This window comes from Erigeron canadensis, chromosome 3 (assembly GCF_010389155.1).
Source record: "Erigeron canadensis isolate Cc75 chromosome 3, C_canadensis_v1, whole genome shotgun sequence".
NCBI lineage: Eukaryota > Viridiplantae > Streptophyta > Magnoliopsida > Asterales > Asteraceae > Erigeron > Erigeron canadensis.
Genome location: NC_057763.1, coordinates 20471695 through 20499031, shown reverse-complemented (window position 1 = coordinate 20499031; position 27337 = coordinate 20471695). Strand labels below are relative to the sequence as shown.

The following is a 27337-nucleotide window of genomic DNA, read 5'->3' as shown; positions in this document are numbered from 1 at the left end:
CATTTATGGACTAAAGCAAGCATCAAGAAGTTGGAATAAACGGTTTGATGAAGAAATCAAAAAGTTTGGTTTTGTTTAAAATCCTAATGAGCCATGTGTATATCGCAAAGCTAGTGGGAGTAATGTTACTTTCCTTGTCTTGTATGTCTATGACATATTGATCATAGGAAAACACATTCCAATGTTGCAAGATGTTAAATCCAATCTTGGAAAGTGTTTTGCCATGAAAGATTTAGGAGAAGCGACATTTATTCTTGGAATCAAGATCTACCGAGATAGATCAAAGCGGTTGTTTAGATTAAGTCAAAGTGCTTATATTGATAAGATCTTGAATTGAGAATTCTAAGTATGGGTTTACACTCATGCAAGGACTTAACTAGCAAGAACAGTGCTTCTACACCTAATGAGGTGGAGCGCATGCGAAAAATCCCTTATGCTTTAGCTATGGGATCTATTATGTATGCGGTAAGATACACTAGACCTAATATTGCATTCGCGAAAAATATAGTTAGCCACTATCAGCAAAATCCTGGATAGGATCATTGAATTGCTGTAAAGAATATTCTTAAGTACATGTGTGCTACTAAAGAATTATTCTTAGTGTATGGTTGAAATCCAGATCAAAAATTCAAATGGTAATAGAATTTTTGATGTTGGATTTCAGATTGATAAATATGATTCAAAATATCAGTCGGGATACGTCTTCATTATTTAAATGAAGGCACGGTGGAATGCTATGAGCTAAAAACCACAGTTGCCATTTCTGCAACAGAGTCTGAGTACATTGCTGCCTCAGAAGCCGCAATGGAAGGAGTCTAGATAAGGAAGTTCATTAGCGGGCTAAACGTGATCCCCTCAAATGACTTGCCCAATGATATGTACTGTGATAATACTGGTACATTAATTATTACCAATGAACCCGGAGTTCAGAAAGGTGCCAGACATTATGCTAAACGATATCACTATGTTCGTGAGCAAATCGAACTAGGGGAGATCAAATTACTCAAAGTTCACACAGATTTTAACTTAGCTGATCCTTTCACAAAAGCTTTGTCTAGGCCCAAGCTTGAAAGGCATGCCGAGGGCATAGGACTTAAATTAGCTAGTTATTTCATGTAAATCTGTTGTTCGGTATTTGGATAAGGGATGTTAAACAATTTATATTTTCATAATGAAATAAAGTACTTGATATGTTTGATTTCATTCAATATTAAATTATGTCCTATATTTGCATGTTTAATCCTTGAATATTTTATTTTTATATATTATTAAATATTCTAAATTGTCCATTGTCGATTAATTATATGGGAATATAATTAAATTAAGACAAATCTGAGTGATTGGTCATATTCTTGGAATATATAATGGATGGTCCCACCAAACTCACATGATATCCATAGTTGATGCATATCGGACTACCCCACTAACGAATTATCACTTTATGGATCGACGTCATTAAGTGAAAGTCGTAAATGGTTACTTTTATTGATCCTTTGACTTGAGATGCAAGTAGGTCAGCATGTATGAATCGCACTTACTAGATGTAGTTCTAACTCACCTGAATAAGGGGGTACATAAAGAGCTATTTTCAGAAAGCGTCGTGAAGTATGATGACTGACACTTGTAGTCAATATAGGATTTGTTCCTTCAACTTAAAAGTTGAAGCATGATACCATTGGCGCCCTCATTTGACTAATTAAGATGTTTGCATGGCCGTGCCCAAATAAATCCAGATTGTTCTTGATGTGTCATATTTTATACCATTTCCCACGTGATTTTAGAACCAATTATTCGTCATTTTAATAATTTTATATCCAACTTTCGATGCTTTGAAGGTGTCTTAAGTGTTTTCAAGTTGGAAATTGATTAGACGAATGAATTGGTCGATTTTGATGAGTTATGGAAGAAATGGGAGAAGGATTCGGTTGAAATCACGCGAAAGATGAAGAAAACGAAATCTGGAAGTTGTAACGGCGGTTAGTATTGTAACGGGCGTTACATAGTGATTTTTGGTTTTGGTCTGTAATTGGCAGTTAGTATCCTAACTGGCAGTTAGTCTCCTTTTGTTTTGTAACGGGCGTTACTACACTAACGGCCGTTAGTGATCTAGTACAAGTGTAACGGCAGTTAGCCCACTAACGGCCGTTACACGCGTATTTTGTATAAAGGTTCAGTTAGGGTTCTGCACTTGGGACGAATCTTTGGCATAATTTTTATAGTTCTCTCATAGCTTTCAACACTTTGGAGCAAACAAGTGGTTAGGGTTTTACATATTTTCAGCTTTGGATTGTAATCATCATTGCTACCGGATTATCTTCATTCATTTGGTATAATATGATTTCTTCTCTATTTGTTTGTTCTTGTGTTTTTAATGAGTAGCTAAATCCTTAGCACCCGCTTGGGTAGTAAGCATGTCATAGGGTCGAATTAATTTTGCTTGTGAATGTTGAACAAGGTTTGTATGTTTAATCGAAGATCCACATTTATTTGGATTTAAATATTGTTTTCAACTTTTATATTAATTGATTGATAAGTGAAATTAGAAGTTCGGGAGAAATCTATGTCATTGTCAATTGATTTATGAAATGGTTAATCGGTCTATAATTAACCTAAATTCGTTGGAGTTCGGGAGAAATCAACAATAAAGATTTTAAACAATTAAATTCATTTTGAATGTGTAAACGCTTATGATAGAGGGATCTGATTAGGCGAATAAGCAGTTCGGGAGAAAGCTTTCAAAAGATTAAATCATAAAATCAACTCAGGTATTTAATGCTTAACTGTTTAGAGTAGAAATTAAGTGCGGGAGCAATAATTATGTTTTGAGCATTTAAAGTTTCAAGTATAACGGGAGTTCATCTTGTCTACATTTTGAGTCGTTCAACAAATGCAAGAAATATTTAGACCCGATGATTGGCATGTGAGCTGATCTAAGCAGGTGTTCCTTTTAAATCGGTGTTAAGATTCAACCATCAAATATTCTGTTGCGATTAATCCTACGGGATTACTGACTTTCCTTACTAACTTTTGCAACGTGACAATTCGGTCACAAAACCCCCCTTTTAATCTGAATCATTTTATTGTAACAATTGTTTATTAAGTCCTTGTGTTCGACCTCGATTTACCAAGTCAACTATACTGCATACGTTCGGGTTCACTGCCCGCAAGTGTGTAGTAGTCAGTAGCTTGGTATTTCGTGTTCATAAATTTAAGACTAGAAAATAGACATCAAGTTTTTGGCGCCGCTGCCGGGGACTTAGTTTAAGTAGTTGTTCAGTTTTGGGACTCGATTCTTCCTTTCATTCATTTGTGAGGAAGTTATTTGTTTTTAATAGATAGATTTCATTTTTATTTTAGTTTTATTTTTGTTAGTTTCTGGTGCGGTTAACGGTTTCTCTTGTGGTGCTTGTGCAGGTGCTTTGTTAGTTGATGAACACAAGAGCCTCTGATTGACCTTTGCTTAGTCCTCAATCTAATCCAGGGAAAGCCAGACGACGCTTACTTAGATCAAACAACACGGAGCCCTCAAACACCGAAAACCGTGATCACCCGGACATAGATTTGGATCAATATTACTCAAAGAAAGGTTCAACGTCCGAGGTGCACTTAAGTCCTAAATTCTCCGAAGGTAGTGGGTTGTTCAAAACTGGTGATAGCTCAGAGGAAGAAGATAATCGGGATAAAACTCATCAACCGGATTTAACCGAGATTCCTAGAGAAAATCTTCAGGCAACTCAACCAATTAGAGCCAGGAGAATGGGTGATCAAGAACCGGTAAACCCCAATAACCGTCTTTACGGTGACCGTAGGAGAAATGTCCCCACTAATAGGGGCACTCCTATTCGCCTTCCAACCACCGGAGTAAACTTTTCTCTTAAAGGAAGTCATTTGAAAAGTGTGGAGGAAGAGAAGTTTGATGGGGTAACTAATAATGATCCGTATGGGCATTTAGAGAGGTTCGAGAAGATTTGTAGGTTTTATCACTATGGGGCGAACTAAGATGATAATGTGAAGCTTGAGCTTTTTCCACTCACTTTATGTGGAGGAGCTAAGACATGGTTAAAGGAGCAACCAGATGATCTGTATACAACTTGGGATGAGCTTCGTGTTGGGTTTATTGATGAGTTCTATTCTATAAGGACTCAGAGACAGTTGGAGAATAAGATCCGATCATTCACTCAAGATCCAGGGGAAGATGTAGTAGATGCCTGGAAACGATATAAGGAGATGATCAGGAATTGCCCAGGAAACAATCTAAACACAGAAGCAGTGGTTGAGATCTTTTATGATGGTTTGCTAAAGAGAACTCGAAGGGAATTAGCCAGGGCATTTGGAGGTAGTTTGAACAATGTGACCCCGGCTGAAGGGTACAAAATATTAGATGATATGGCCAAGGAGTTCTCTGATCGCGATGAGCTTGTAAGCAAGAGAACTAGTAGTAAAACTGTGGCGAAGTTGGAGAGTGGTGAAGAATCGAGCTTGGTTGCTGAAGTCCAAGCCCTCACAAAGCAGATGAACGAGAGGTTTGACAACCAAGATGTGAGATTCAAAAGCATTGAAAGGGATGTTAAGGTGATTGCTGATGGGTGTGACTACTGTGGGGACATGCATTACTCAGAGGATTGCCCGGATAAACTGGCACAAGAAGTTAACTATGTCCAGAATCAGCAAGGGAACTTCAATCAGGGTACCGGTTATCAAAACCGGTCATCAGGTACTTCTTTTCCTTCATCCAATTTTAATGCTAATAATTCTGGTTTTAGTGGAAGCAGGTTTAGCAGGTTCAACAGTCAGCAGAATGCGAATGCTGAATTGAGAGATATCATGAAGGATTTGGTAGGTGCTCAGAAAGCTACCAATGAGAAGATGGCTTCTCAATGGGATGCTATGACTACTAGGTTGGATGGATTGGCAAATAAGCTTGAGCAAAGTTCGAAGAGTACTCAAGCAACATTTCAGGATATTGAGGCAAAGCTTGAAAGGTTAGGAACGTCGAATAGGCATCCCGGTACTTTACCGAGCAATACCCAACAGAATCCTAAGCCTCAGCAAAATAGCCAAGGATCAGGAGCCAAGTATAGCCACCCGAACGCTAGAAACGAGCAAGTCTACGCGATCACAACAAGAGCAGGTAACACTTATAATTCTGCAAACCCGTTGCCTAATGTTGTTACTCCTCTTGTGCAGGTTGAAGCCGATGAAGCTGTTGATGATGAGATTGAGATGGAACCGGAACCAGCCGTGAAGACACCGGTCGTTCCATCTAAGAATGTTGAGAAGACTCCTGTTGAGAAACCACCGGTTAAACCATATCAGCCAAAGATACCTTTTCCTCAACGATTGAGGAAAGCGAAGATCAAGGAAAATTTTAAAAAGTTTGTTGATTTGATTCAAAATGTTAACATTACTGTTCCTTTAGTTGATCTTCTTGCAGGTATGCCGAATTATGCAAAGTTTCTCAAAGATCTCATTTCGTATAGGAAGAAGTTAGAAGAGGCAAAGACAACTGTACTGAGTGCCGAGGTGTCAGCTATCATCAAGAATGAGATTCCTCCTAAGTTAGAAGATCCAGGGAGTTTTCTCGTCTCTTGTGCTTTTGGTGCTATATTGTATAAGGCATTAGCCGATTTAGGGGCTAGCATCAATTTAATGTCTTATTCTGTGTACAAAAGATTGTCTTTAGGTGATTTGATCCCTACCCGCATGAGCATTAGGCTAGCGGATCGTTCATTCCAATATCCCATGGGGATAGCGGAAAATTTGCAAATTAGGGTAGGTCACATGATATTCCCGGTAGATTTTGTTGTTCTTGAAATGGAGGCGGATATTAATGTCCCCCTAATTCTTGGCCGACCGTTCCTCATGACCGCGGATGCTATCATCCGTGTTAAAACTAAGGAGATTTCCTTAGGGGTTGGCGATGACCGGGTTGTTTTTAATATTGATAGAGCTCTTAAGCATCCTTACTCATGTGATGAATCTTGTTTCAGGATTGATGTAGTCGAGGAGGAAGATGTTTTGGAAAAGGAGCTCATGGATTTTCTGGACATGGAGGGAGATGAAGCATTTCTAGCTTGTAGTGAAGAAGAACAAGAAATGGTTGGTGAAATGGTGCAGGAGATCATGGCGTCGAGTGTTGATGAAACGCCACCGAAAGATGAAACATTTGAAGAAATCACCGTTAATGATAGAAGACGAGTGCTAACTTCGGTAGAGAATCCTCCTACCGATTTAGAACTCAAGCCACTTCCGGACCATCTAGAGTATGCTTATCTTGAAAGTACATCTTTCTTGCCCGTTGTCATTTCCTCCTCACTTTTGGAGGATGAAAATCTAGACTTATGACCGTCCTAAAGGCCCATTAAAAGGCCTTTGCATGGAAAATTTCCGATATTCCGGGTATAAGTCCAGAATTTTGTAACCACACCATAAATTTTATTGATGGTTTTGGTTATTACTATTGGAACATTTTTACATTTTCAGTTTATCCTTTGATGTGTGTTTAATTTTTTGTATCCACCTTAGTGAGGTGATGAGACTAGTTTCCTTCCATTTCATGTTGGTTTGATTGAGTAGAATTCTACATTGCATGGCTTATTTTTATGTATACGTTAACGTTTTATTGTGTGTTCGTGGTGATAGCACGTTGATTGTCATATGCATATGCTGGCAGTAAGTTCAGCGCTCATGTTTCTTGTTGGCATCATTCACGCATGGAACACCTTTCATACCCGGCAAGTTTTTCTTATTCCTTATTTTTGCTTCTTAGTTCACCTTTTCCCTATTTCCCTTAGATTGACTTAGTTTATTGGACATTGTCCAACTTAAGTGTAGGGGGGATGGTAAATAGGAAAAAGTCGGGTATTTTAGAGGAATTTTGAAACTTTTACTTGCTTGTCCTTGTAGTTAATTGCTTTTGTCACCTAATTATACATATAATTGAGCAATGTAACTACACCCTTGGCAAAAATTTTAATATGTGGAATGTGTTTTGACTGATTAACGTGGCATCCTTTCTGGATTAATAACATTACTAGCATGCTTATAGCACCAAAACACCAAAATTGTGAGATATTATTGATTCATTGCTAGATATGATAGGTGTTACGGTTTTGAAACTATTAGCCTTGTAAATTTGTCCCTCTCATAGGCTTTTGGACTTATCCGGAAGTAAGGGTCTCTTGAGAGCTCTGAACTATGATGTGCAAGTTTGAGGTTGGTTTTTCATTTCTGGAATATTGCATTTGCTATGAGTGTGCCGGTGATTGCGTTGATTCTAGAACTTGTCCTTGTTGATCGTTCCGTTATTTTGCTATATGATGAAGAGGCAAATCTAGATTAATACCTTTATTCTTTGTTCATTCACCTTTTGTTTCGTAAAACTCTGTTATGTGCATGTTTTATGATGTGCTTAGTAGCTAACTACACTGGCTAGTGAACCACCCGTTGGAAACCCGTATGTTGCGCTCACTTTTAGTGCAAGAAACAATAGAAAACATGTTGTCACTAGCCTGTTCTTTGTTAAATCTACCTAAATATAAACCTTTCTTCGCCATACCGATAGTCGAAATCCTGGTGGGTCATTGGTTGCCTTTGCTAGATTGGATGGTTTGGGTTTTGCCTTATTATGTCGGGTCGGGATATTCTCATCATTTGGGGGTAGTTTGATTTCGTCATGGTTCTTGGATAAAGTCTAAATTGTTCATCTTAGTATCTTTTGTGATGATTTGTCACTATTTCTTAAATTATGTAAGAGAATACCAATTAGTCAGAGTAATAGTAGCTCACAAAAAAAAAATGAAAAATTTGAGCTTGGACTGTCAGTTGGTATTTCTCCTTTTTGTCAAATCATTTTATGTAAGTTGATCGTCATTATAACCAACAAAGTGTGTTGAAGTTTAATACGTATATGGTTAAAATGTTTGAAGTTGGCAAGTTGTTTGAAGTCAAAAATGGTTAGATTTGGTTGATAAGTTGTTTGATGGAGAACTTTTGGGGATATGGACCGTTGGCAACTAATGACACGGGTTTGTTTGGACTAGACTATTTGTGAAAATTTGTTAAGTGTTGTGTTAGTTCTTTGTTAACACAAATTGTCTTCCCAAATTCCTTTGCCTTGTTTAAATGCCCTGTTTAGCCTTAAAATGCTACCTCCCTTAAAGTCCTATTCTGATAGACGTTATAGGGCGCATGCGCCTTGGCGACTTAGGAACGATCCTTGTACAAGCCTATGGTTAAAAGATTATGCATCACGACTTGGCATTGAGTGATTATTCAAATATTCAACCCCAGGTGTAAGTTAGTTAGAGTAGGATAGGCAATTTGTCACTTATTCGTTTCATTTGTGCTTAGTCGTGTTATTAAGGCTTGTGTATCGGTCAAATATTGTCAAACATTCCGGTTTTCATTTAAGATTAAAACTGCCTAACCATTTATTCTCATTCTTGATTGTGGTTGAGCTTCTTTTTGATTACTGAAATGTGGTTCCATGATGTGCCAAGGAGTTTTATGATTTTCAGTTTGGATTTGCTTGAGGACAAGCAAAGCTTAAGTGTGGGGGGATTTGATGTGTCATATTTTATACCATTTCCCACGTGATTTTAGAACCAATTATTCGTCATTTTAATAATTTTATATCCAACTTCCGATGCTTTGAAGGTGTGTTAACTGTTTTCAGGTTGGAAATTGATTAGACGAATGAATTGGTCGATTTTGATGAGTTATGGAAGAAATGGGAGAAGGATTCGGTTGAAATCAAGCGAAAGATGAAGAAAACGAAATCTGGAAGTTGTAACGGTCGTTAGTATTGTAACGGGCGTTACATAGTGATTTTTGGTTTTGGTCTGTAATTGGCAGTTAGTATCCTAACTGGCAGTTAGTCTCCTTTTGTTTTGTAACGGGCGTTACTACACTAACGGTCGTTAGTGATCTAGTACAAGTGTAACGGCAGTTAGCCCACTAATGGCCGTTACACGCGTATTTTGTATAAAGGTTCAGTTAGGGTTCTGCACTTGGGACGAATCTTTGGCATAATTTTTATAGTTCTCTCATAGCTTTCAACACTTTGGAGCAAACAAGTGGTTAGGGTTTTACATATTTTCAGCTTTGGATTGTAATCATCATTGCTACCGGATTATCTTCATTCATTTGGTATAATATGATTTCTTCTCTATTTGTTTGTTCTTGTGTTTTTAATATGAGTAGCTAAATCCTTAGCACCCGCTTGGGTAGTAAGCATGTCATAGGGTCGAATTAATTTTGCTTGTGAATGTTGAACAAGGTTTGTATGTTTAATCGAAGATCCACATTTATTTGGATTTAAATATTGTTTTCAACTTTTATATTAATTGATTGATAAGTGAAGTTATAAGTTCGGGAGAAATCTATGTCATTGTCAATTGATTTATGAAATGGTTAATCGGTCTATAATTAACCTAAAATCGTTGGAGTTCGGGAGAAATCAACGATAAAGATTTTAAACAATTAAATTCATTTTGAATGTGTAAACGCTTATGATAGAGGGATCTGATTAGGCGAATAAGCAGTTCGGGAGAAAGCTTTCAAAAGATTAAATCATAAAATCAACTCAGGTATTTAATGTTTAACTGTTTAGAGTAGAAATTAAGTGGGAGCAATAATTATGTTTTAAGCAGTTAAAGTTTCAAGTATAACGGGAGTTCATCTTGTCTACATTTTGAGTCGTTCAACAAATGCAAGTAATATTTAGACCCGATGATTGGCATGTGAGCTGATCTAAGCAGGTGTTCCTTTTAAATCGGTGTTAAGATTCAACCATCAAATATTCTTTTGCGATTAATCCTACGGGATTACTGACTTTCCTCACTAACTTTTGCAACGTGATAATTCGGTCACAAAACCCCCCCTTTTAATCTGAATCATTTTATTGTAACAATTGTTTATTAAGTCCTTGTGTTCGACCTCGGTTTACCAAGTCAACTATACTGCATACGAATGGGTTCACTGCCCGCAAGTGTGTAGTAGTCAGTAGCTAGGTATTTCGTGTTCATAAATTTAAGACTAGAAAATACACATCAGTTTTCGATTATATTTGGTAATCTTTAATCAGTCATAAAATGAGAAACATAATCGTTAAATTATGAAATGACCTCGATCCATATTCATATTTAACAAGGTATCTGAACAAAGGGATAATAAATGTCTTGTCTATTTAAATATACTTTAAGAAACTATACTTAAATTTTTCCGGGAGCATTGGCGTGTTGCTAGACGCTAACCAATGTTATTACCTTCATTCATTACGAGCTCAAGTGGGAGTTGTTGGAATATGATCACGTAAAATGAACGTATGTCCGGAAAGTATTTAAGCCTACGGGGTCACACCTCAACGTGAATGTAACTATAATTAATTAATATATTAAATGAAATTTATTAATTAGTTTGATCACGAAATAATTAATTTAAATAAGTTAAAAGATTAATTGTATTTAAATTAATTAGAAGGAAGTTTAATTGTGAAATTAGAAAATTAAAGTTGGGCTCTAATTCCTAATGGGGGCCGAAATTTTAAGGCTTTGAAAGCCTTGAAGATTACTTGTCTATCAAGCTATTAAATCCTAATTAATCACTACATATAGTGGGTTAATTCTAAAGGGTTTATTCATTCCTAAAATCTCATTTTCTCTTTCTCCCTTCTTTTGGTTCGGCCGCAAGTTACATTCGAAAACATTCGAAAAGAGTTTTGGCTTTTTGGTTTTGTAACTCACGAACTACCATATGGATCATATATATAATTAATTAATGCTAGGCATTAATTACATGGCTTTGGTTTTGTTAGTAGGCAACTAACATGGTTCGGTTCATAAGGGGGTTTCGATTTAAGGAAGATACACAACGGGTTTGTAAGTTCGTGATCAAGTGCTAGCATACATATATTCCAATATTGTGTGTGCAATCGTAGAGAGGTTTAATATAAAGCTTATTATAAAGGTTTCTTGCTTTATTCTCTCCAGTTTAAGGTACATGTTTTATATCTTGATTAATTAATTAACTACATAGATTTTATATTCCGCTGCGTACTTTGTGATTTGATAATAGTTATATGACCCAACAAAAACGAGACGACATTTTTCTTACCGCCAGAATAACCCACCTAAACGAGCTTGCGGATCCCATCACCGTCGACTAGCCATAACTCAATTAGTTCGGTCGTCTCCAACCTTTAGTAGCAACCCCAAGAAACTGCCATCAGAAGCTCTTTTTCACCGTAAATGGAGAAAAAATTCATGTTGTCTATTGTTTTTTTTTGCTTTATGAAATTGTATTAACACCAGAGAGTGACAAAGGTGGTGTTTGTTTGGGACTTAATAAATTAAGTCATGACTTAATCAAAAAAACTTAATCCATTAAGTCATCAAAATTGTTTGTTTTCCCGACTTAATAAACAAAAAACAACTGTATTGACTTAATCCATACAGACATTATTTATCCATTCAGTCACTTAATCAATTCAGTCACTTAATAGTTAAAAAAACAAAGAGGCCCAAAGACAGGTTGACAGAATAGACATAAAAAAAACCAACAATTGCTCATAGTTTTTGTAAAACTGGGAGAGTAGTTGGGATGTGGGGAGTTTTAAGTAGTAGTGGAAGAGTAAAACAAAAAATAAAGGTGTATATTGCGTGTAACTATAATAATGAGATGAAGAACAAGGGGATACATTTGTACATCTGTACGTGTGGATGAGATACTGTCATTTATACGTGTAAATGAACTACTGTACTCCTTTTATTATTTGTTGTGTTAGGTTGTGATTGTTGTATACTACATATCTTAATCTAAAGGAATGAATATTTTTTCTTTTTAACAACGATCCAATAAACAAATAACTATTTCCTTTACCTTTTTTTTTCGTTCATATTTTAAATTTTAAATGTTTGAAAAAATGAGGCATGTAAAATAAAAAGGTTATTGTTAGTCTCTCATAAACAATCAATTAACTTACATCTTTGTCATTTTTAACATATTGTCATAAGAGGTAGTAAACAGCATACACTACAATCTATTGAATAATCTTCTGAAAACTTGAAGCATGGTTTAATGAGAAAGTTATTATACGTGATATAAACGTTATAACTAATGCTATATGTTGTTTATATTAAACACATTTATTGTATAAAACATCATATAGGATATGACAAGGGCAGGTTAACTTAAAAAGGTCATATGTATGTTTTTGTAAAAGTCAAAGGCCGTTATAAAGAGCTCAAAAGATGGGCTATATAAATGCCCGCAGCGAAGCGCGGGTATATCACTAGTTTAAAAATAAATCTATTTATCATAAATGATTTACGAGTAATTAGTAAGGTCGGGCCGAGTTGAAACTTCACAATTCCCTAGTTTGTTAGAAAAAATTGTTAAATGCGACCATTAAGGCTACTGTATTTAACGTGCATAAATAATAAATTTATAACTTTTTAATACATCTTCATTATATTTTTAGGGTTGCATTTAGGAAACACCTTTTATTAATCAGAGTTTTTTCATCTCATTAATTTTATTAACTAGAGTAGTGCTCGCACGTTGCAGCGACGACGGTCTATTACGCGTAAAATGCCGTAACGGTTTATAGCGTTCAGATTACTTTTATGAAATGCGTCAATGCAATATCTAACCGTATCTGTCATTCTAAATATAAGTCACGGGTTAGGTGCAAGAAATTATGAAATGTAAAAACTAAGCATGAAAAATAACCACTGAGGCCAGGGAAATTAAAAAAATAAATAGTCAAAGATTAAAATTTACTGCGAATATAGTAATTTCGTGGGTTATAAAAAGGTAATTATTGTTTAAACATTTTGTGATATAATCTATGACAATTAAGATGTTTTTTTCTTATCCGTAGCAATACCTTCAACAATAATTTTAGAGTTGAATGGGGATTTTATCACAATGGAGTTTTTAGGTAATTGTGGGGTTTGTTTATTAAGGGTAATTTCAGAATTTCAGAGATAAGGTATGTAAAGGTAGTGTAAATTATAAGGTTAAATTAAACAATTCAAAGGTAGAAAGTTGAATGAGGGAGTGGATAGTTTGTTTTAATATGGAGTATAGATACAGATATAGACTAGTTTTAAGTCTCGTCCTTGTCGAGTCATATTAACTTGACTCAAAGATCTAAATTTTTAATTGATGATTTGAAATGTAACTCGACTCGTAAGAATTATGATATTTTATACATATTATCTAAGTTTGGGTATAAAACCTCTCACATACTAATTCTTTAAATATTTATTGTATAATAATTAAATAATTAGCCCATGTTTTTAGGGATTGAAAATACTGAGATGTAAAAGGTTCTATAATGTCACATATTTAGAAACAATGTAAAGTTGCTTAATTATTTTAATATATTTACCAAAAATTAATTATTTGATAGTTTTGAATTATTAACATACAACTTAGCACCAATTTCGTAATAAAAAGGTCAAAAGTACATATCTATATTATACAAATTGATGTAACCATAAATATAATATGTATAAAAATTATACAGTATATAAGCATCATAAGTATAAAATTATAATATTCATTGATTCATTATTATTCTTCAAGCTCGGATGAGTTTGTGACTCGCCTCGACTCGGACCGAGCCACACCCTCACTCATAAGATTCAGAGAAAATAAAAGTCACCCAAAGAGTCGTTTTGTTTTTTGGTGCAATTCGACTCGACTCGTAAAAGTCAAATCGTGAGTCGTATGAGTCAAACGACTATGGTCACATCTGAATAAAGCAATTTTATTTTTGACATCATACGACACGAGATAAAAGGATTTTTATCTTTCAGTTGTGTGTAATTGCTTGCAACTTGAAGCACTTCGGTTCTTGTGCATTGTATGGATACACTTCTAATATATAAAACATAAAAATCATGCAGGATTTGTGTTCTTGACATAGATGGTGTGGATTTAAGATGATATTGATTTTGTTATTATTATTGTTGATGAATTAGTACTGATTTTATTTTTAATTTGTTATTGGATTAGTGTTAGGTTATTGCTGATGTTGATGATAATTGATATCTTGAAAAATAATGTAACACCTCAATATTTTAAAAGGTAAAATAAATTAATTTATATTATAGTTTTAAAATTAAAATAATTTTCTAATATTTAAATTTGAGATATGAGGTTGAATTAGTTGGAACCTTAGTGGTTAGTAGGTATAATACCCCATTTTGTTTTAAAGAAAATGTGGCTAGAGGAGAGTAATCTCCTAATGATTCATAATCCACTTTACCAACTTTCTTATTCATTTTCTTTCTCACCTCAATTCTTCCTCCATCAACTCAAGAGCTCATATATTTTTAAAAGAATTAATCACTCAAAGTATAAGTAAATGTTATGATAATAATAATCTCCAAGTATTCTAATAATTAAATTGGGTGATTTGAGGTGTGTGCTTGTGGTGTAGTTCGAATTCAAGAAAAAGAAGAACAAAATGTGATTCCAACCTTATAATATTCTATGTCTTGAAGGTATCATTTTGATTATTTCATTATTTGATTTTAGGGTTCTTGAGATGAACTAAATTGAGGGTTTTCTTAAAATGGTTTAATTGCTTAAAATCAAGCTAGGGTTCTTGGAAATTAATAAATTAGGGATTTGTAAATGAGTTGGTTAGGTTGTAGTGCTTTTTTAAATCCTTACTTGTAATGGTGCATATAATTATAAAATGCATGAATATTTTGACAAAAGTGTTTTGGTGGCTTACATGGCCAAAACAAGAAAATTGAAGGTTTTGAGTAATAATAAAATGGTGATTTTAGTATTAAATGAGTTATGGCCAAAATGAGAATTTGATAACTTTGAGCTATGAGATGAAATTGCCACATTGTGGTGGTAAAATGAGATTTTTAGTGAAATGATAAATAGTTGAGAATGACGATTATGAAAGATAAAATTTTGTTAATTGAGATTTGAAAATGAGCCAACTCAAGAGAATGAGTTTTGTATATGGGTAAGAATGCTAGTGAATCCATAGTATGGCTAAGTGAGTTAACCATGATTTGTGAATAAAGTCTTATACGTATATTGTGTTGATTTGCTAGGTTGAAAGCTTTGCTAATTGTTGTGGCTATTTTGATTGTTGGTTGTCGCGAAGGAGGTGAGTACTCTTGCATACGATTATATGTACGTTGGGTCGATTACCATATGATGGTGGATTCCGTGTATGGTAATCGATTTGGCGTTCGGGCCTAATTTGAGGTCGGGACCTAAGAATCCCATAATTGAATTTAGATGAGGCCTAAGAACCTCTTGTTGTATTGAGATAACGCCTAAGAACATTTGAGGCCTAAGAACCTCTTGAGATTATTGTTAGCGTATATGGATCCATGTATGTTTTGTTAGCGCAAAGGTGAGTATGCAAGTGGTGGTATGACGATGCCATTGGCTATATGTGATAGTCCTTTGTGTTTTTGCCCTCCTTTGTGTGTATAAGCGTATGCAATGGTATTCACTAAGCTATCGCTTATTCTATTAGTTGTTACCCTTTTTATAGGTTACCCGGAAGTAAAAGCAAGACAAGCACTTAAAGTTGAAGTTGAATTATGTATTAGTTAAACGCGAAAAATGGTAAGGTGAATGGAACCCGTAGTAGCCCCTTTGAACTTATGGCTCTTAGTACATACAAAGTGTTTTTGGTAAAGTTTTATTATGTATATTTCTGCAAAAGAAGGTTTGGAGTCATGGTTTTTGTAACTTAAAGTATGGAATAATCTTGGTTAATAACAACTTGGGTAATGTGACTCGTTTAGTCTTGTAAACTTGGTTTGTAGCAACGAATGGTATAAAGACTTTTAGAAATATTGTGTTATGTCTTTTATGTCAAAATGAAGTTGTTTATCGGTTGTACGAAACTCAATATTGAGAAAAAGGGTCGAAAGTTGATTAAAGTGTCAAAGTACGAATCTGCAGGAGGACGGCCTTTGTTTCCAGGGACGGCCTTTGAAGAAGGCTCTTGCAGAAACAAGAGCCGTGTTCTTCTATAACTTTTCACAAATTTTTACCGAGGCTTCGTTTGATCTTTTCAGGTTCTGAAACTCGCATAATAGTCTATTTACATCATTTTAAGAACATCCAAGTGTCTTTTCTTGATTTAAAACATTTTGATTTTTCGCAAAATTTGACCGTATTTTTTTCTAAGTATAATTTAACTAAATTGTGTTTCCTTTCTTTTCATGTTCATACTTTTGGGTCTAAATTAAATTGAGTCATTACAGATAATAAAGATGGTGATACAAAATAGTAAAATACAACCTCAGTCCTCAAAGATGGTTGATATAATGCGTTAAAACAAATATGGACAATTATAAGGACGAGTTGTGAAATTAACTGTTCTTGAAATTTGAAAGTAGTGTTTTTTTTCGACCAAACACTCCTAGCCTCCTAGGACGATTGTAAGGGACAACCCTTTGGGAGGCGTGGCTTTTTAATTGTTGGTTATGTTTTTAGCAGAACAACCTGCTTATGTTACATAAACTTTTAAATTATTTTGTAAATTTGGATTAACTTGTGTATCTTACGAAGGAGAATTCTCTTCGATATCAATATCAATATTATTATATATAGTAGAAACTAAAAAAAGCTATAAAAAGAATAAAAATTAAAAAAAACTATACTACTATATAAAACATCAACCACCTTTTTTTTTTCAAATTACAAATTTAAACTAACCAAAATATCTTTATCAAGTTGTTTATAACTTGATCAATCAAGTTAGAAACATCTTGACCTTTGAATTGAAATCAAAGGTAAAGATTCAAAGATGAACTTTAAATCTTAACCTTTAATTTTAATCTAAAAATCAAGATTTGACTAACATGACTAATTATGTTAACCAACTTGATGAATCCCCTCCTCTTTTTTATTCACCAATTCAATATCTCCACCTAATATTTTTATAATGTTTTTAGTGAAATCATTTACTTTATAAATACCCTAATCTTTAAAATAAGGCCAAAGTACTTTTTTCGTTCTTGTGGTTTTTCAAATAAGCACTTTACATCCTCACCGTTAACTTTTGACTAAAATTGTCCCTGTAGTTTGCATTTCGTCCTTGGTTCCGTTAACTCCTGAGGGGCATTTATGTCTTTTCACCCATTTATCTTTATGGTTAAGTGCAAAATTTGTCCATATGGTTTGCCGTTATTGCATTTTTCATCCTTGTATTTAACAAACCTCCAAACAAAAATTTAATCAAAAACCAAAACAGACTCAAATCAGAAACCTATATGAAGATCTAATTAATACCGGCCGGTATAACTAATTTACTTTATTTTTTAAAAAAATGTTATAAAACTTACTACAATTTAACAAAAATAGTCAAAATATAATTGCAATTCACTAAAAAAAAAACAAATAGATACTTTATAACAAAATATAAGAAAGTTCACAAATTAAGGAAAATTAACATTGAAGTATTATAAAAATAAATTTTAAAAAGATTCAAAAAATAAAAAATGTGAATACCGAAAGTAAACAGTAATACGGAAAATATCAGAAACAGTTGTACTGGAGAACCCTCCAATACCGGTATTACGGGTAATACTATCGGTATTAAAAACATTATATGTACGTATTTGCATTTGAAAGTGATTGAGCAGATCCTTAAATGTAGGTATATAAGTTTTTGTTTTGTTTGGATTAAATTGGCACTGGTAATTTTTGTTTGTTTGGTTTGAAATTTTTTCATGGATATGTTAACGGCGAGGATGAAAAATGCAAAAATGATAAACCACAGGGGCGATTTTTGCACTTAACTTTATAAAAAGACAAAAATGCCCCTCACGTGACTTGCATGTGAGGGGGTTAACGACAAAGTTATAACGACAAGAACGAAAGGCAAACCACAGGGACGATTTTAGCCAAAAGTTAACGGCGATGATGAAAAATGTTTATTCAAAAAATCACAAGGACGAAAAAAGTACTTTGGCCTTAAAATAATTACACTATCACTTTTAAAATCATTTTTATGAACGACACTTTTAACATCAATTACTTCACATTTACCACTATTTCCACCCAGGGGTGGACCTATTAACAAGAAAGGGTATGCACTTGCACACACTCTGTATCTTGTTTGCAATGTAAATTTTCAGAGATTTTTGGGTTTTAGTAGTAGAATTTTTTAAGAGTGTATACCCACTGATTTAATTGTGAATACCCTACAATATTATCAAAATTAGAATAGAAAAGGAAAAAGAGAACTTAAATCTGTTTTAATGGTGGAATGTTATGAATGGGGAAGATACAACAAAACTCCAAGCCTTTACTTTTACTTTTGTTATATTTTTTCTGATTTACCCCTATTAATATGTGTGTCTTTAGTTTAAACCCTTAAACTTTTAAGATCTTTTAGTTTAAGATCTTTATAAAAGCTTTTAGAACTTTATGTGCATGTATATTGATCCAAAAACTTATAACTACTAGTCTGGTATATTACCTTTTATTGTAAATCTTTTAATATAACTCTTTTATCGTTTTTATATAATATATTCTGTTTGAACATTTTGGTTTTCATATTGTATTAAAGCTTGACACGTATTCATGTCATTGAAAATTATACGGAAAACTCATATCTAAGACAAACACGTACCCTAAGCTCTAATCTCTTTTACCAAAAAATAAAATTTTTTTATCGAAAAATGCATACCCATTGACGGATTTCTAGATCCTTCACTGTTGCCGCCCCACCGCCGCCTCCCCTACACGTTGCCATCACCCGTCGGCCGTCGACATTAATACTGCTGTCATCACACCGCTGTCATTACCACCATCGCCGCATCTGTGCGGAGATACAATATAATAAGTAAGTTTAAAAGGATAAACAGAGTAAGCTAACTTTTGAAGGCAAAATTACCTAAAATTAAAAATAAAGACAATCTTCTAAATGATATAGTAATAGTAAAAAAAGAAAAACCTAAGATGTTAAAAAAAAATCCCCAAATTGAAAAGGTTGATTGAAGCGGGAACGACACCCGACAAATCCATTTCTTACTTCATTTGACTCACTCTCTCGCCTCCATTTTAGCAAAACAAACCATGAGCAAGAACAAGAAACCCACACCCACCAAATCAAACAAAAGAACCCGACAATCAAACTCAAAACCCGACCCAACTGGGGACATAGAAGACATTATTCAGTTCAAGGAACAAGAAGTAACTGAAATTAGGGAATCTTTGTTGAAATGGTATGATGTTAACAAAAGAGACCTTCCATGGAGAAAACCCAATAATAATAATCATATGGAGAATGATTATGATAAAAAAGCATATGGGGTTTGGGTTTCAGAGATAATGCTTCAACAAACAAGGGTTCAAACTGTAATTAGTTATTTCAATAGGTGGATGGATAAATGGCCATCTGTTCTTCATCTTTCTCAAGCTTCTATTGAGGTCTACTTTTTCTTTATATGTTGATTTTATTATATATCTTTTGGCTGTCCCGTGTTGTAAGGCTGGGATAGGGCGAAGTGGGTGACCGTGCAGGATCTGATTTTGGCCATGGGACCGGTCAATAAGGAACCAGGCGTCGGTTATCTTTCTCTTTTTCTTATTGTTGTTATATCTTTTTGTTAATTATAGGTTTGGTTTGTTTTGATAGGAGGTTAATGAGATGTGGGCAGGATTAGGTTATTACAGGAGGGCAAGGTTCTTATTGGAGGTCAGTTTAACTTTTTTGAATTTTTGGTAATTTAGTCGTTATTGTTACTTTGTGCTATGGGTCACTTTGAATCTTGGTCACGTTATTGGTAATACCATAAACTATTCATTAAATAATTTTCAAGATCAAAGTTTATCTTGTTCTTGTCCATACCTATTGCAACCCATACTATAAAAAGGTGCGGCCTTTAGGGTAATGCGTTGCACTAGTTCAGGTAGTAGAATACCTACTCATGACTACATGGTACTAATAATTATTTTACCATTTTGAAAATATGTATATATGTTAGGGAGCAAAAATGATCGTGGATGGAGGAGGAAGGTTTCCGAGATCAGTGAATGAACTTCGTAAGGTTAAAGGAATAGGTGAATACACAGCTGGTGCAATTGCCTCTATAGCATTTAATGAGGTGTGTAATTTTTGCAGATGAATGACAAAAGTATATACTATTTAATCTCTTTTTTTTTATCCTCTAATTACTGTAACACATATTTCTGATATAGGCAGTGCCTGTGGTTGATGGAAATGTTATTAGGGTGATTGCTAGATTGAAGACCATATCTGCAAATCCCAAAGACAAAATGACTATTAAGAGCATATGGTGAGGCTTTCTAAGTTTGTAGATGATTATTCCATCACATGAAAACTGTCATGATGTGACTACTTGTCATATATCTTTCAACTAAGATAAAATGCAGGACCAAAAGTATCGGAACAAAATGAGAATGGTAACAATTTAGTACTTTTTAATTTGAAAACTTTCCTGAACAAGAGAAGTATATTAACGAGGAGGATGTGATTAGATGTACACTATTGTTGTATATTAACTTATAGTCTTAACGCCATGGTGGAAGTATTCGCAGCTCAATTATAAGCTGCTGAAACTTATCACTAATTTATCCATGTGGGGTAGGCGGCTACAGTATCTTCTCTAGCATTTGCAGCAGGCGAAATTTCTGTAATGTTTGACCTTGATGATATTCTTTCTATAGGAGACTAGCTGGGCAACTAGTTGACAATCATAGGCCTGGAGATTTCAATCAGGCTCTTATGGAACTCGGTGCTACATTATGTACTCCCTTAAACCCCAGTTGTTCATCCTGTCCGGTGTCTGCTCAATGTAGTGCACTTGCTGAGTCTGAAAATAACCCATCAAAACTTGTTACTGATTATCCAACTAAAGTAGCAAAGGTGAAACAAAGGCAGGATTTTTCTGCTATTAGTGTTGTTGAAATCATAGAAGGTGCTATAAATACATCCGAGTCTGCAAGTAAGTTTCTGCTTGTCAAGAGACCTGAAGAAGGCTTGCTTGCTGGGCTTTGGGAGTTTCCATCAGTTTCTTTGGATGGAGAAGCTGATCTGGTTGCAAGGAGACGAGCTATTGATGATTACTTGAAGAATTCGTTTGGTTTGAAACTTAGGAAGTCGATTAATATTGTTGCAAGAGAAGAAGTAGGTGAATATATCCATATATTCACCCATATTCGCCTAAAGATGTATATCGAGCTATTGGTTCTACGTTCACAAGGTATTTTATTATCTGTTTTTTCAATTAAAGTTTATGAGTTTGTTATTAGTATCCGGTATACTTACTATAGGAATCGAAGAAAATGAACATGTAAAACCTTGGTGTACCAATTTGCTTGCACTTTTTGTTTCCACATTAAGTTTGTTTGCATATTTTGCCTGCACTAACTTCGCGTAAATGTTTGGATATAGATCTGCAGAAAAAGGGCAAAGGACTCATGTCCTATAAATACGTTGATACCAAAACCCTTGCAACTCTGGGACTATCAACTGGAGTAAGAAAGGTAAAAATGCCATCTGAATTCTACCAGCACAGTTTTACAGCATACTCTTAACTTACTCATGTTCTTACTTTCTTGACAATAGATAAATGTTCAGATTCTGTGATTACTAAGTAATGGAAAATGGTGGGTATGTTCTGTTTCTGATTAGTTTAAATTAATTTATGCAGGCTTACGACATGGTCCAGAAGTTTAAACAGACTAGATCAAGTCTCATCCCAAGTTAAACCAGACTCGATTACTGAAGGAACTACAGACAGTGCACCTTTCTTGCGACTCGATACAATTTCTGGTTGCACATATTCTTAGTGTTGTAATGTGTTTTGATTATTCTATTAGCCAATGAAACGATGTATATTTTTGTTACCTGATGAAACACATTCTCTTGTAATATGAACTCGGAAGTCTGATATGGGTTTAATCAATCACCAACACACGTCGTATTTAAACTGATTGGAGTTTAATATGAGCCAGCTCTTCTACAAATTCGATTGTTTCACCTCATAAATAATACCAAACTTTTTTTTTCTTTTGAAAAGCAATAATACCAATTGAAAATTTTCTTAAAGTATAACTTGAATTTTTATTACTATGTTTCTTTTTAATATTTATTAATTATAAAAACGACATAAAAATGTGAGTTCCTATACCACTCTTAGGGCCTGTTTCTTTTTTTAGTCATTAAATATTAAGTTGCTAAATGCATAAAGAATATCTGTGTGTATTAAGTAAAATATAAGTAACTAACGGTTATTTTTGTGTATTAAATCAAAAAAGAAACATGAAATTTAACTGAATGATAAAGTTCTTAACTATTAAGTTTAATAAGTAAAAAAGAAACAAGACCTTAACTATTGCTGTTAATGGTTGTCGAGGTCATGGAATCTCACTAGAATTTGGTCGACTAGAAACGTTAAGTCTATACAATCATCTTCATCATCAATGATAAGGTCATGCCAAAATTGTTATCTTTTAAAAAAATCGTAAAAACTTATCGTTTTGTATTTGGGTCGTTTCAAGTGGTTACTGCTTTACAAGACGGATAACATTCGGAGTTTCATTCCACCTAATTCTAGGAACCAAATGGTCCCTAAGTGTTCTATCTGCATGTAATCGTACCTTTTGCTATGATCTCAAGTTCTTCGTTTTCCGTATCGTGGCAAAACAAGGAGCTTGGGTAAAACAGTTTGTCCCGGCTAGTACTTTTTGTACATTTTCTTTGGTAAGATATTGTATGTATGCTGTGTGTTGAAAAAACCCTAACATAGTAATATTGCAACAAAAATCTATACCTTCTCTTTAACGGGCGGGATGACAAAACTTTGTTCTTTTTTCTTGCACAAGAATTTGCTCCTCTGTGGTATAGTATATTCTAGTATTCTACTGCTTCAACTGCTGAATAAACACCCAAAATAATAGTAATACAACTTTACCAAAAAATCATAACCAACAGATCAAGCTCCAAGAATTCAGAGAGCAATATATATCTAATCAAATGACAATTTTCCGATTCTGAAAGGGATTTTTTTTTTAATGCGATACTGTACACCCAGCTAACTAAATTGACACATATATCTTAAAAACTAACAAGAATAATATCTACAAAAAATAACCTACCTATTCCTGGATCCAAGCCCATTTCACCAAGAATTGTGATACCACCACCTTTGGCTGCATCATGCAGTTTGAACATAAAATCATTAACATAGCTAACGGTCACAAGATGCATGTTTAGCTGCAATAAGAAACATATCATCTAACAATAAACGAAACAACAAAACCAATAAACTAAAATAATGTATGTTGCAGGATATGAAACATAATGAAAACAAAAAAAATTACAATGGTAATGAAGAGTGTAGTACCTGAATGCAGCCACTTAGCTATAGTATAATGAAAAGTTGGAGGCAATAGACTGATAGTACTAGATAACGATATCGACCCGCATAAAAGCATAAAAGTAAACTGACTAGCAAGAACACAAGTGGGGTAACTTTCAATATAGTAAGACAAAACAGAGAAAAGAACATCACCACTATACGGGTTTACGAACACTTGTAAAAACCCCTAGCAAGTAACAAAAATAAGTATAAGAAAACCAAGTAGAAGAGGGGCCTGTCTATTCTCTCTTTTTTTTGTATCAATCACCTGGATGAAGGTTATCAACACACCAATCATAAAGTCCACGGCTGAAAGGACTTTATATGATCCCTCTGAAATACATTATGTGATAATAATGTAATATAAACTGATAGTGAAGCATGGGAATCAAAAACAAACCAGCATAGCATCTCTCTTCCTATTAGAGACAATACTGGCAAAATTCTCTGACAAGTCTCTGGACATCACCAGGGTAAATTCACATTAGTTGGGTCCTTTTAAGTGAATGACTCGTTGGGCTGTCGGAAAGGGACTTCTTTGTCCTTTGAGAAAAAGAGCTTGATAACTTCGTTTTGATATAACCTAAAAATAAAGTAAAAATCAAGCTGAATTACAACAGATATGAGTCTTGGGTACAGAATTTTATCTTTTCATGTCATACATTAAATCATCCATGTATAATAAATTGCTTTGGTCAGTTAACATCTTAATGACCTTGTGACCATTCCTCAGGGCACACTGTACTGATTCTGGGTTTCAAAACATTGATAAAGATGTGCTGTTATACAGATACTATAACTGAAAATAGATAAGTCACAACATCCTACAAATCTCCTAACATAGAGGTCAAGAGATATAAACATACACATGAAATTCGGTAACCATTCTGTGAGCTTTAGAAACAACTGCAGAACAAAACAAAATAAGACAAAAAGGAAGTTGGGCTGCTATCAATGGTAACTTATAAGATGAACGCAAGTGAAATCCCTACAGGGGATGATATGCATATGTTGCAAATTAATTCAAAAACTGGATTAAGTAATTAGAGTACACAGGTCAAGAGAATCTCAGCATTCTCTCTCGAGCAACCGACGTTAAATCTAAACATAAATCACCCTATCATGTAAAGAAGACACAGTATTAAGTAGCATGAGAACACTTACTGAAAATTCCGCATTCAGGGGATATATTCATATAAGTTAGTAAGAGCTCCTCCATGTGCTATACAAGCTCTCCTTAAGTGAAGAGGTAAATCTTCAATATTCATCATAGTAGCTAAGCTCCCAATAAAATGGGAAAGAACATCACCAAAATGTTGGGAAGCCTTTGTTATAGATGCTAGCATGTTAAAGCCATAATACAAGAACAATAACAACCATCTTACCGAAAGAATAAATTCAAGGGAATGGAGCAAAAAACATCTAATAAGAGAATTATTAAGGTATGAGTTTACAGCACCTCTTTGGCAAATTCAGTTGGCAATGTCATCAGCTACGCATATTACCATCACCTTCAATGTCTTCATGACACGAGTCACAAGATGGGTCATATCTAGCAGACAGACAGATTCTTATCAAGAGTTCAAGACTAATACAAGTAAAAGAGAAGCACTTATTCAAAACTTTGCAGTATTTTTGGAAGAAAAAAGGACTGCATAAGGTACAAAACAGTGTATCAACGATGTACCACTCATATAAGCTTGATTTTACTAGAACAATGTAATGGAAGAAAAAAAGAACACAAACAGAGTAATACTTTTGGATTCTAAGCTGACAAAAGTAGAATAGAACTAGATATAAGTAAAAAACTAAGCCTATATAATATATATATATATATATATGACTACACATCAGAATCCTTGCATCATGTAAAAACAGAACATATAAAATGGGCTCATGACAAAAAACAAAACATAACTACACATAGACTGTAAAGTGACAAAAACTATCATCATAATATCAAAATGCATAATGTATTTACTAATGTCTAAGAGCTGATTAAGAAGTCTTTGATTCAAAAACTTTACATGTTTTGTAAATTTTAGGATTATCAAGCTAAAGGTCTAAACTTTATGTGACACGACGTAAAACAGAACACGAAATTGATTTGTAATGTTAATAACCACAGATGGGTTGCATAGTATCCAACATGATTACAGAAATTCCAATTTACATGAACTAGTTACTTAAGTCTGACTAAGTCACAGTTACCTTATAAAGAACTAGAATAAACATGTCTGCTCACATATTCTTCAAGACTTTCTGACATTTTACGGTACCAGGAAATTCAAGAAACTTGCAGTCAACAGCATCTAAACATTCAGCTTCTGACATCACAGTGAACCCAAATGACTCTGTCCAAGTACTAACCATCTCTGAAACGGCAGTCAAAACGAGTCTCTTAACCCCTAAGTATTTCAATTTCCTTTCAAGCTCATCCATCAAAATCCTGCACATCCCTAATTTTCTGTGTTGAAATCTTGTTGCAACTAATGGAATCTCGGCCACTTTACAACCATGCACCCGAAAGTTAACCACAGTAATTATTTCCTCATCTTTCTCCAAAACTGCAGTGAAAAACCCCGCAAAATTCGAACCCTTTATGTCTCTACTAAAGATGACATCTTCCATGATATCATTGCCGGACAACGGATTCTTTACCATCTCAAAACACTCGTGCATCACATCTAACGCGTCATTTAGTTTACCGTAAGTTTCTGCACAGTCCTCCATGCTGTGTTCATAGTCAATCTGTAACAATCTCCAACTTAAGCCATTAACTGGCAAAGGAATCGTCTGGCCAGATATCCCCTTAAGGCCAAGAAATATTTGTTCACAAGCCTCTTTACAAAACCAATATTTAGAGTCACAAGACATTGAAAAGCCCAAGTTTCTAATACAATCAATGTGGTACTGGTGCCGACATTGTCCACATTTAACTTTACAGCTATCTTTATCATCAGTGAAGTTACCAATCTTGTCACGATCACAAATACCACAAGAACAGGTAGGACAAAACCAGTAACAGCTTGATTTGGGGATGCTTTTCAATCCAATGCAGGACAGATGGTAACACGATGTACAAGAATCACATAACAACAACTCACCGCCATCTTTGCATACCCAACAGAAATCATCATGGCCTGTCAATACTTGTGGCGGCTTAGGGACTTCACACGCACGATCTGGTGTTTTAGGGACCTTAAACAGATTATTTTTATCGAGTAGTTTTAATTGACTTTGGCAGTCAGAAATAGACCTCCCAGTCCCATCTTCAAGAAAGATATAAGCTGCTGGTCTATGATAAGTACTACCAGCATGAGCTTCAAATTTACATAATAAAAAGTACACCCCACAACAATCACATTGAATCCCTTCATCATTGGCCCGCCCTTTCGCAATAACTTTTCCATCTTTCTTACGATAACTAACATTTGAACCCCTAGAAACAATATTCTTTTCAATTAACGAAGAAAGAACTCACCTGCGACGCGTCTGATGATCCACCTTTCGTTTCTTGGGCAGCCTTTCGCCGTCCTCCATCAATCTTTTCACATCTCTAATCTTTTTCCCTGCACCTGGCTGATTAAACCTCGTTTGACCGTTTCTTGAACCCTCCCGATCAAACTTCTTTTCGGGTTGTTGAATCTTTTCACTAGAGTAATAAAGTTGTCATCTTTTTTCACCAATTTCTCTTCAATCTCAAGATCATCATTATAAACCCTTTTTTTCTTAGGCCTGCCAACTTTAGAAAACCGATTAATTTTATTCGGGTTATTCTCAATAAAACCTTGACAAGAACCAGCTAGTGCAGCAAGATGGTTCTTGGCTTTAGAAACCATGTTTTTAAAATCTGGATTTTCAGATTGAAATCCACATGATGAATAGTAATTTATTCTTGATTTTGCCTTCTTGTGCACTGCTTCACAATGTACATACTCCAT

The 27337-nt window shown here is 34.5% G+C and overlaps 3 protein-coding genes and 1 long non-coding RNA gene across 5 annotated transcripts; 2 read left to right on the top strand and 2 right to left on the bottom strand.

The window, feature by feature from the left end:
• The first annotated feature begins 348 nt into the window (after nucleotides 1-348).
• Nucleotides 349-6345, top strand: LOC122591649. The gene is made up of 5 exons (XM_043763907.1): nucleotides 349-465; nucleotides 4303-4482; nucleotides 4960-5375; nucleotides 5481-5855; nucleotides 5991-6345. Exons 1-5 carry the CDS (start codon nucleotides 349-351, stop codon nucleotides 6343-6345), a joined length of 1443 nt encoding a protein of 480 aa, XP_043619842.1.
• Nucleotides 6346-19022: 12677 nt separating this feature from the next.
• Nucleotides 19023-21938, top strand: LOC122593536 (adenine DNA glycosylase). Its single transcript, XM_043765958.1, has 7 exons — nucleotides 19023-19437; nucleotides 19646-19705; nucleotides 19995-20114; nucleotides 20209-20306; nucleotides 20698-21233; nucleotides 21425-21516; nucleotides 21684-21938. The coding sequence occupies exons 1-7, from the start codon at nucleotides 19084-19086 to the stop codon at nucleotides 21738-21740; spliced, it is 1317 nt and encodes a 438-aa protein (XP_043621893.1). The 5' UTR covers nucleotides 19023-19083; the 3' UTR covers nucleotides 21741-21938.
• Nucleotides 20429-23408, bottom strand: LOC122593537. 2 transcript variants are annotated; one of them, XR_006322840.1, is made up of 3 exons: nucleotides 23131-23408; nucleotides 22806-22908; nucleotides 20429-20843 (listed from the first exon to the last, which is right to left on the bottom strand). It is a non-coding gene; the product is annotated as an uncharacterized LOC122593537 (long non-coding RNA). The 2 variants fall into 2 exon arrangements; XR_006322841.1 differs by having other exon boundaries at nucleotides 22806-22905.
• Nucleotides 23409-25634: 2226 nt separating this feature from the next.
• LOC122591648 (increased DNA methylation 1-like) lies at nucleotides 25635-27337 on the bottom strand. Its single transcript, XM_043763906.1, has 2 exons — nucleotides 26949-27337; nucleotides 25635-26835 (listed from the first exon to the last, which is right to left on the bottom strand). The coding sequence occupies exons 1-2, from the start codon at nucleotides 27335-27337 to the stop codon at nucleotides 25635-25637; spliced, it is 1590 nt and encodes a 529-aa protein (XP_043619841.1).

Bases quoted from the DNA above. Each gene is read 5' to 3' on its own strand.
- LOC122591649 (XM_043763907.1), top strand. From the start codon at position 349: ATGGGTTTACACTCATGCAAGGACTTAACTAGCAAGAACAGTGCTTCT. The intron at 466-4,302 runs GTAAGATACACT...GGTTTGCTAAAG, and splicing joins TGGGATCTATTATGTATGCG to AGAACTCGAAGGGAATTAGC. The intron at 4,483-4,959 runs GTTGCTGAAGTC...GCAACATTTCAG, and splicing joins GTGGTGAAGAATCGAGCTTG to GATATTGAGGCAAAGCTTGA.
- LOC122593536 (XM_043765958.1), top strand. From the start codon at position 19,084: ATGAGCAAGAACAAGAAACCCACACCCACCAAATCAAACAAAAGAACC. The intron at 20,115-20,208 runs GTGTGTAATTTT...TTTCTGATATAG, and splicing joins CCTCTATAGCATTTAATGAG to GCAGTGCCTGTGGTTGATGG. The intron at 20,307-20,697 runs GTGAGGCTTTCT...TTCTTTCTATAG, and splicing joins ATGACTATTAAGAGCATATG to GAGACTAGCTGGGCAACTAG.
- LOC122591648 (XM_043763906.1), bottom strand. From the start codon at position 27,337: ATGGAGTATGTACATTGTGAAGCAGTGCACAAGAAGGCAAAATCAAGA. The intron at 26,836-26,948 runs GTGAAAAGATTG...TATTGTTTCTAG, and splicing joins CAGGGAAAAAGATTAGAGAT to GGGTTCAAATGTTAGTTATC.